The 10,219-nt window shown below is 42.4% G+C and overlaps 1 protein-coding gene across 1 annotated transcript in view; it reads right to left on the reverse strand.

Moving 5' to 3' along the window:
* Window positions 1-284: 284 nt before the first annotated feature.
* The window catches only part of ATF7IP2 (activating transcription factor 7 interacting protein 2), a 58,412-nt gene continuing 48,477 nt past the window's right edge, over window positions 285-10,219 (reverse strand). The window contains exons 11-12 of the mRNA XM_073899526.1: window positions 1,716-1,801; window positions 285-1,139 (exon numbers count right to left, since the gene is read on the reverse strand). Of these exons, the coding sequence (XP_073755627.1) occupies window positions 726-1,139; window positions 1,716-1,801 (500 nt within the window). The 3' untranslated portion in view covers window positions 285-725. The remainder of the gene's footprint in view (window positions 1,140-1,715; window positions 1,802-10,219) is intronic.

The following is a 10,219-nucleotide window of genomic DNA, read 5'->3' on the forward strand; positions in this document are numbered from 1 at the left end:
CGATGAACAGAGTAGCACCAAAGAATCAACCAATAAAAGCCAAAGCCTAAGGCAGACAACTCCATTTTCTGGAGCAGAAACAGTGGGTTGGATAATGCTTTTATAAGAGATTCTCTACGCTTTGTGTACATAGCACACAATGTTTAATTTTATTATATATATCTAAATATACAAACAGATTTAGGGAAAACCTCCAGACTCTTTCCCCAAGTGACTATAACCAAAAAAGAAAAATAAGGGAGAGGGCAAATTAATAGCCCTTAGATTTGGAACGGAATAAGACACTTATTTACATAAGATCTTGGTGAGATGCACCCCTGGGATGAGCCTGCCTCCTAAAGAGTGGATTTTTCACTGACCTGCACCGACCACCAACTGCGGATTGCTGGCAGAGGGAAGGGCGGCGGCTTCCACACTAGGGCTTTGGATGGAAGTGCGCAGCAGACCCCCAGTCAGCAGCGGTACTGTGCACAGCACTGCTCCGCGACCCGGGTCCGCCAGAGCGTAGGCTGTAGAACATAGCCGCTGGAAGTACTTACTGAACGCAAATCAGAAATTCATGGAAATGAGAGGCCTCTGACAACATAGGGAAGAGAATTGTCCCTGTACAAAGGGTTCACAATCTCAACTGGCCCTTGAAGATGGCAAACAGTGTTAGAGAACATTGTAAACCAACAACTCAAATATGAAAACAGTGCTGTACAATATATAATTACTCAAGACTTTTAGGTAAGATTTTCAGAAAACCCAGGGATAGATTTTATGTCACAAAATGGTCCATATCGCCCAAAAATGTCTTTTGATCGGACAGTAAAATAGTATTTGTTGGAAGCTAAAAATTGAGATAAAGTACAGGCCATTGGGAGTGGCAAAGCTTTAATTTCTCCAATTTTCTTCCAAATCAACTTATTGTTCGGGTTCTCATGGCAGAGGAAGAGGTGATAGCTTTCCACGGGAGCGCACTTGGGATTGATTTTGGTGATGTTCCAAGTCAGGGCAATGCCCCTGGGTCTCAGCACCCGTTTCACTTTGAGCTCAGGCTTCTGGGGAGGAAGTGTGTCTCGGATTTTGTCTACCAGTTCAGGTAGTAGTGGTGGTGGCTCTGGGAGAGGTGGCAAGTGTTCAAAGGACTCAAGAACCTAGAAAGACATTTATAAAGTTTAGCAAGCTGGACTGGCAGGTTTGATTAAAGTGCTCAACTGCAGTTCTAAATAAACTTCCGGTCCTTTGATCCATTTATCAAAATTTTAAGAACAAAAGGATGTTTCAGGAATATGTGGGGCTGGATCCAGTCTTTTTAAGCATAAGCTTCTTTTGGCATTAAGATTTCTACACTCTGGAATATCACTAATCCAGAATGGATTAGGTCCCAGACACTCTGGATATTCCATCTCATTTCCAAATTGTGTCCCCAAACATTTTGCTGATTTTCATGAAAAGTGTGAGCATACAAGAATACCCATTTCCCTCCACCTTCATCAACAATGGCTACTACTCTTAAAAATCTTTTGTTGGGTAAAAAAATATACATATTTAACCTCCAGAGTTTCTGGAAAAGTCAAATTATTTTGATTCCATAAATAAGTAGATACATAATACCACATTTTTAAAAAGTACAAGCTGAAATGTGACCCAAATGTTTCTGTGTAAGTAAAATGGGTACTTCCACTTAATTGAGAATGCATATCCTTTGACAGAGCATTTCTGATCCATACCTGGGCTGCATTCTGTGCCACTGGGGTTGTCTCTTTTGAGATCAAAGCAGTGTTTGTAGGTGACTTGATGGAGGATGCTGAACTTTCTGTGAACACAAGGTTTGAGAAGTAAAATTTAACTGCAATAATCAATTCCATAGCCTTTAAGCAAAACTAGTTTACATCTTAGGTGGTAATTAAATATGAACTAAAATTATAAAACTGTAAAATAAGATGATACACTTTTGATAAAAGTTCAAGACCTAGGACACCTGGGTGGCTCAGTCGGTAAAGCGTCTGCCTTCAGCTCAGGTCATGATCCCAGGGTCCTGGGATCAAGTACCATTATCAGGCTCCTTCCTTGCTCAGCCGGGAGCAATGAACGCTTGTCCCTCCCTCTCTACCCCTCCCTCTGCTTGTGTGCTTGCTCTGTCAAAATAAATAAAATCTTAAAAAAAAAAGTTCAGGACCCAAAGGTACCAAATATAATTTCCTTTCAATGTGACAAAATTTGCCCTCTTAAGATAAACACTTAAGTCATTACGTCACCTGGAACTAGGGAAAATTATACACGGGAGAGGGATCCTTGCTCAGCATTCTTAGAGGTGCCTTATGCTCTCTTAGGTCAACAGGATGCTTGCAAACACAGAGCCATTTACAATCCAGTATAAATATGTGACACACGCAAGTCTTGGGAATTCAAACTAAATATCAGGCAGTCTGGGGGTTAAAGGAAGCTCTGCTGCTGAGGGTGTGTTAGCCTCCAGGCAATCAGATATCCAGCTGACCTTGAACAACACTAGCTTGAACTGTGTGGGTCCACTTATACATGGATGTTTTTCACTAAATGCGGTACAGTACTGTAAATCTCTTTTTTCTTCCTCATGATTTTAAGAACATTTTTTCTCTAGCTTACTTTATTGTAAGAAAACAGTATATAATATGTATAACATACAAAATAGATGTTAATGGACTGTTTAGGTTATTGGTAAGGTTTCTGGTCAACAGTTGGCTGTTAGTAGTTAAGTTTTGGGGGAATTGATAGTTATATGCAGATTTTCAACTGCATGTGGGGTTGGTCTCCCTAACCCCCATGTTGTTGAGGGTCAACCTTAAATTGTGGACTGTGGTAAGGGAGAGGGGAGGGAGGAGGGCCAAACGGGAGAATGGGAGAGAGATGGTGAGGGGAAGAAAGGAAAGGGAAAAAGAGAAAATGTGGGCTAAGGCGGAGGAAGAGGGTTGAAGTAGGTGTAAGAATGGTCTGAAAACAACTGGGGAGAGGCTACCTGGGGGGGTGGTAAGAAACGGGGCCTCCTGTTGGAAAGCAGTAGGGCCAAGGAGCTAAAAACTTTACAAGTCTGAATGCATCTAATAAGCGTCAAAACCATCTTGATCTACTATGTGTGCAATGACAGAACTGTTTAATATAATTCTGAATCTCCCCAAACAAAATTTCTTTTATTTGTATTTTTCTTCTGACTCACAAAGATAATCAAGATTCTGCATTGTGTTTCAAAGTTAATTCATTAGTCAATTTATTTACCGGTGGTAAAAAACCTGTTTGAGTTGTAATGACCTTCCGGTTTTAACTTTAAGCGAGTCTGTAACAGGCTTTCTAACTGGTTTACTTCACTAGAGCTAGGTCTGTGAGATCGTAACTGTCAGGTTCATCACCACAGGAGAGCGGACACAGATAACCTCCAGTGAATGACACACAAACATTCCAACAGCAGAAGCCCCTATAACACTGCTTCTCTCAAGGTGGTAAGTCAGCTGGCCCTTAAAATAGGGAAAGACAGGAATGCGACTTGAGGATGATAAGAGGAGGCAACACAGGACTTTGGTCCCAAACCAGTTCCTGTTTATCTCCTGTGTGTCCTCAGAGCCAGCACCTTGTAAGCACTCTCTGCCTTTACCCTCATCTGTCTACAAACGAGGAACGATTTCTTCAGGGCTTTGAATATTCAAAGCAGGAGTAGCCAGGTCCCCATCATTTTAGGGTTGCTCATTCGACTGCTAGGTGACAACTGCAGCCTCTGGTTTCAACTCAATTTTCTGGTGTTAGACCTTCCAGATCCTCTGCTGCATGTATATGCTCACGTAGACACAAAGAGTCACCATGTACATATTATAATATAAAAGTGGTTTTTAAAATTTGGATTTTTAAATGAACTATCTAGATATAATTTATATACAGTAAAAACGTACCCATTCTAAATGTGCGATTCTGAGTTTTGACAAATGTACCCCTGTGAAACCATCACCAAAATCAAGACACAGAATGTTACCATCAGCCCACAAGTCCTTCAGTGTCCCTCCCCGGTGGATCTCTCTCACCCCTGGCCCCGTGAAACCACAGGTCTACTGTCACTAAAGACTAGATCCGACTTTTCTAGAATTTCATGTAAATCAAATCATACAGTATATAGAATTCTTTGGCCCAGCATAATGTTTCTGAGATGCATCCATATTGCATATAAAAACATTTTGTTCATTCTTTTTTATCTATTATTTTTAAAAGATTTTATTTATTTCTTTGACAGAGTACAAGCAGGGGAGCAGCAGGCAGAGGGAGAGGGAGAAGCAGGCTCCTTGCTGAGCAGGGAGCCCAATGCAGGACTCGATCCCAGGACCCCGGGATCATGACCTGAGCCGAAGGCAGACGCTTAACTGACTTGAGCCACCCAGGCGCCCCTGTTCATTTTTCTAAAGTAAGCTCCATGCCCATTGTGGGGCTGGAACTCATGACCCCGAGGTCAGGAGCCACATGTTCCCCCGACTGAGCCAGCCAGGCGCCCCATATTGTGCTGATGTTTATTGCTGAGTAATATTTAGCGGTTACAGATATGCCACAACCAATTTATCCATTTGTCGGCTGATGGACATTTTGTACTTTTTCCAGTTTGGGGCCGTTATGAATAAAGTTGCCATAAACAGTGGTGTAGAAGTCTGTGTAGATACAGGTTTTCAATTCTCTTGGGTAAATACCTAAGACGGGAATGACAGTGTCCTATGGTAAGGGTATAGTTAATGTTTTGAGGAACGGCTGAGCCACTTCAGAAGTGGTTGTACCACTTTACATTCCTACCACCAAAGCATGAGAATTGCTCCACATCCTGCCAACACTGTGTATTTTCAGTTCTTTTCATTTCTAGCCGTTCCTGATAGCTATGTGGGGTCTCATTATGGCCTTCATTTCCCCAGTGAGCGACAATGATGAGGATGATGTTTTCTTGTGCCTATTTGCCGTCCCCACATCTTCTACGGCAAAGTGTCATCTACTTGCTTTGGGTTTAATTTGCTCTTTTTTCCTAGCATCTTAAGATAGAAGCTTTGATTGTTAATTTTAGATTTGTTTTTTTCTACTATAAACATATAATGCTAGTCATTTCCCTCTAAGCACGGCTTTATCTACATCCTTCAAATGTTGCTGTGTTTCCATTTTTATTCAGTTAAAAATATTTTTAAGTTTCCCTGTTGATTGCTTTGGCTCATGGGTTATTTAGAAATGTGTTTAGCCTCCAAATACCTGGGGATTTTCCAGCTATTTCTTTTTTTGGGGAGGTTTCCTTTTTTTAAATTTTAAGTTGAATTAACAATATAGTGTATTACTAGTTTTAGAGTTCAGTGATTCATCAGTGCATACAACACCCGTGCTCATTCCATCACGTGCCCTCCTTCATGCCCACCACCCAGTCACCCCATCCCCCCCACACCGCCCCTCCAGCAAGCCTGTTTCTCTCCTATGCTTAAGAAGTCTCTTATGGTTTGTCTCCCTCTCTGGTTTCATCTTGTTTTATTCCTCCCAGGTTTTTGTTTTTTTTTTAACTAACCAGAATCATGCTGTATGTATTGTTCATGTGCTTTTTGGAGATGTTCTCAGCCTAGCACACTCCTTTTATACATTCTGTATTCCACAGAAATAGATGTTTGGGTTGCTTCATTCTGCTGTTATAATAATTCCCACTTTTGTGCACAAACTTGGGTACAAGGGCTGAAATTTGAGGGGAACAGTGTCAATTTGAGCCCTTGGCAATCTGAGGTGAAGGCGTGTTAACTTGGCATTTAGCAGGTGGAAGGCCGTGCACGCTGACTCGGGCAGGAGGGCGGCTGGACTGTGAATTTTGGACCCACAGGCCGATGGCATCGTGTGTGACAGGGACGTGGCTGGTTTTGCTTTTAATTTTTTTTTTTCTGGGAAACTTGATCTCTCCCTCTATTCTAAATGAAAGCCTTGCTGGATAGAGTATTCTTGGCTGTAGATTTTTTCCTTTTAGCAGTTGGAATCTATCATGCCACTTTCTTCTGGCCTGCAGAGTTTCTGCTGAAAAACCCACTGATAGCCGTATGGGGTTTCCTTTGTATGTACCTGCTTTCCTTTCTCTTGCTGCTTTTAAAATTCTCTCTTTCTCACTACTTTTGGCCGTCTTATTTACTTTGTGTCTTGGTGCACCTCTTTGGGTTGGTTTTGTTGGGGGCTCTCTGTGCCTCCTGGATCTGGATTTCTCTTTCCTTCCCCAGATTCAGTAAGTTTTCAGCTATTATTTCTTCAGACAAATCTTCTGCCCCCTTTCCTCGCTCTTCTCCTTCTGGGATGCCTATCATGCGACTGTTAGGCCTGACAGCGTTGCTCAGTTCCCTGGGTCTATTTTCATTTTGCATATTTATCCCCCCTCTCATCTGCTCAGCTTGATTGCTTTCCATGACTCTGTCCTCCAGGTGGCTGGTCCTTTCTTCTACTTCCTCTTGCTTGCTATTTATTCCAGATGGTCTATTTTTATTTCCATTGAGTAAATCCAATAGCTCCAACTGGTTCTTTTTTACGTCTCCTAGCTCTTGGTGGAGGGTCTCAAGGAAGTCCTGTAGTCCTTCCTCAATTCCAGCGAGAATCTTTATGAGCGTTGCTTTAAATTCGCTATCAGACATATTACTTATCTCCGTTTCGCTTAGGTCTCCTGCTCTGATTTTGTCCTTTGATTTGGGACACATTCCTCTGTCTCCTCATTCTGTCTCTTGCGTTGCCTGTTTTTCTGTGTTAGGAAAGTCAGCTACGTCTCCTGCACTTGAAAGTAGTGGCTCTATGAAGAAGAGGTCCTGCAGTGCAATGTCTATTCCCCAGAACCTGGCGCTTCAGGGGGTGTCTCCTATGTGTGTTGCTCCAGGGGCTGTCCTGCCATTGTGGCTGGGATGTGTCTGCCTTCAGTCCTGTTGTCTGCGATGGCTCCCTGCCTGTTGTGGGCAGAGTCTGGTGCCCGTGGTGTTAGTGGGCTGCTCCGGGGCTGCCTCGGGCTTGAGTCGAGTCAGACCAGGTGTTTGCCAGAGATGCAGTAGCACCAAACTGCAGGCACTGTCCCTGTGTCATCCCCGGAGAAGCTTTTGTTGGTGGGTGGGGCCTGCAGTCAGACCAGCTGCCTGCCCTCAGCCCACTGCTGGGGTCACAGTCAGATGGGTGTCTGGTTATCTTCCCCTCTCCCTGGGGCAGGACTCACTCTGGAGCGGTGCTGACCTTGTCTGGGCCACGCACACACTGCCAGGCTTGTGGCACCGCTTTGACGGGATCTTGCCAAAAGCGATCAGAGGGGGTGGATCTGCTTCGCTGTGGCCTCTTGTCTATGCCGGGCTGCGGAGTCTGTTCTGCCAGTTTTCGGGCTGCTTTTTGGGTGATTTATGCCGACGTGGGTGCTCTCTAGGCGGCCACGCGGCAAGAGGTCAGCCCAGGGACGTCCTACTCTGCCATCTTCCCAGCAGCCTCTGCTCCCAGCTATTTCTATTACTGATTACTAATTTAATTCTGCTGTATCAGAGAACATACTCTGTAGGATAATAATCCTTTTAAATATACTGAGACTAGAGGCACCTGGGTAGCTCAGTAGGTTAAGTGTCTGACTCTTGATTTTTGGCTTAGGGCACGATCTCAGGGTCCTGAGATCGAGCCCTGCATCAGGATCTGTGCTGACTGTGGAGCCTGCTTAAAATTCTCTTCCTTTCCTTTTGCCCTTCCCCACCACCGGCTTGCTTGTGCTCTAAACACACACACACACACACACACACACACACACACACACACACACACACACACTCTCTCTCTCTCTCTCTCTCTCTCTCTCTCTCTCTCTCTCTCTCGTTTTGCAGTCCAGAACCCAACCTATCTTACTGCTTGTTTCATATGCATTTAATGAGAATGTGTACTCTGCTGTGGTTGGATTGAGTGCTCTACAAACGTCAAGTAGGTTAAGTTGGGTTGGTAGTGTTGCTCAGGTTTTATAACTTCAGTTTCTGTCTGCATACCCTACCAATTACTGAGAATGGAGTGATGGAACCTCCAATTATAATTGTTTATTTTTCTATTTATCATTTCATCCTATCAGTTTTTGCATCAGGAATTTTGAAATTTTACAATTACATGCATACACATGTAGGTTTCCTTGGGTCTTCCTAATGAAATGACTTATCATTATGAAATTTTTTAAAAATTAATTTCAGAAGTAGAATTTAGTGATCCATCAGTTGTATATAACACCCAGTGCTCATCACATCACATGCCCTCCTTAATGCCCATCACCCAATTATCCCTTCCCCACACCCACCACCCCTCCAGCAACCCTCGGTTTGTTTCCTAGAGTTCAGCATCTCTTATGGTTTGCCTCCCTATTTTCCTCTTATTTTATTTTTCCTTCCCTTCCCCTATGTTCATCTGTTTTTGTTTCTTAAATTCCACATAAAAGTGAAATCATATGGTATTTCTCTTTCTCTGACTGACTTATTTCACTCAGCATAACACCCTCTAGTTCCATCCACGTCGTTGCAAATGGTAAGATTTCATTCTTTCTGATGGCTGAGTAATATTCCATTGTGTATATATACACCACATCTTCTTTATCCATTCATCTGTCGATGGACATCTGAGCTCCTTCCATAGTTTGGCTATTGTGGACATTGCTGCTATGAACACTGGTGGGCATGTGCCCCCTTTGAATCACTATGTTTGTTTCCTTTGGATAAATACCCTGTAGTGCAATTGCTGGGTTGTAGGGTAGCTATATTTTTAACTTTTTTCCGGAGTGGCTGCAGCAGTTTGCATTTCCATCAACAGTGTAAGAGGGTTCCCCTTTCTCTACATCCTCGCCAACATCTGTTATTTCCTGACTTGTTAATTTTAGCTATTCCGACCAGTGTGACGTGGTATCTCACTGTGGTTTTGATTTGTATTTCCCTGATGCCAAGTGATGTTGAGCATTTTTTCATGTGTCTGTTGGCCACTTGAAATGGTCTTCTTTATCTCTGGTAATATTCCTTGTTTTGAAGTGTTTTTACAATAACACAGTCCCTCCAGCTTTGTCATGATTAGTATTTGCATGCTTTTGCCTAGTTGTCTTCTTCCATCCTTTTAATTTTAACCTATGCATATATTTATATTTAAAGTGCATCATATAATTATCATGCAGTTGGGTCCTGTTTTTTTTTTTTTTTCTATCCAGTCCAACAATGTCTGCTTTTTAATGTTAGACCATTTGCGCTTATTCTAATTATCAATATGGTAAGGTTTAGATCTACCGTCTTGTCTTTTGTTCTCTATTAGTCTCATTTGTTCTTTGCATTTTCTTGTGACTTCTCTTGGATTATGTAAAAAATTCCATTTTACCTTCACTAGTATTAGCTAGACTTCCACTTAAAAAAATTATTGCTCTAGGCATTACCATATGTATCTTTAATAACTTATGAGTCTGTCTTCAAATAACATACTAGTCATATAATGTGAGACCCTCACAGACAGCATATGTCCATTCCCCTGATCATCTTACATACCACTGCTGTCATGTTAACTTCTATATGTTATAAGCTCTACATTATGGTGTTACATTCCTTCATGTATACCCACTTTCTGTCTGATACCATGTTCATTTTGCTTGAAGAACTTCCTTTATTTTTTTGAAGATTGATTTATTCTAGACAGAAAGAGAGCATGAGTGGGAGGGGCAGAGGGAGAGGGATAGAGAATCTCAAGCAGACTCCGGCCAAGCACGGAGCCCCACGTGGGGCTTGATCTCACGATCCTGAGATCATGACTTGAGCTGAAGCCAAGAGTTGGATGCTCAACCAACGGTACCACCCAGGTGCCTCTATTTTTGATAATTAAGGTTTGCTGACAGCAAATTCTATATGAAAAAGACTTTTTTTTTTTTTAAAGATTTTATTTATTTATTTGAGAGAGAGAGAGAGCACATGAGAGTGGGGAGAGTCAGAGGGAGAATCAGACTCCCTGCTGAGCAGGGAGCCCGATGCGGGACCCGATCCTGGGACTCCAGGATCATGACCTGAGCCGAAGGCAGTCGCTTAACCAACTGAGCCACCCAGGCGCCCCTATATGAAAAAGTCTTAATTTTGCTTTCACTTTTGAAAGATACTTGGTGAATATAGAATTTTAGGTTAAGGATTTTTTTTTTACCCTAGCCTTTCAATGATGTCTTTTGACATCATTGGTTTATATCATTCCAATTGAGAAAACTGTGAATTCTTTGTTCTTC

Source organism: Callorhinus ursinus, unplaced genomic scaffold (genome assembly GCF_003265705.2).
Source record: "Callorhinus ursinus isolate GAN/ISIS: 27379988/994484 unplaced genomic scaffold, GSC_fseal_2.0 scaffold13, whole genome shotgun sequence".
NCBI classification, from domain to species: Eukaryota; Metazoa; Chordata; class Mammalia; order Carnivora; family Otariidae; genus Callorhinus; species Callorhinus ursinus.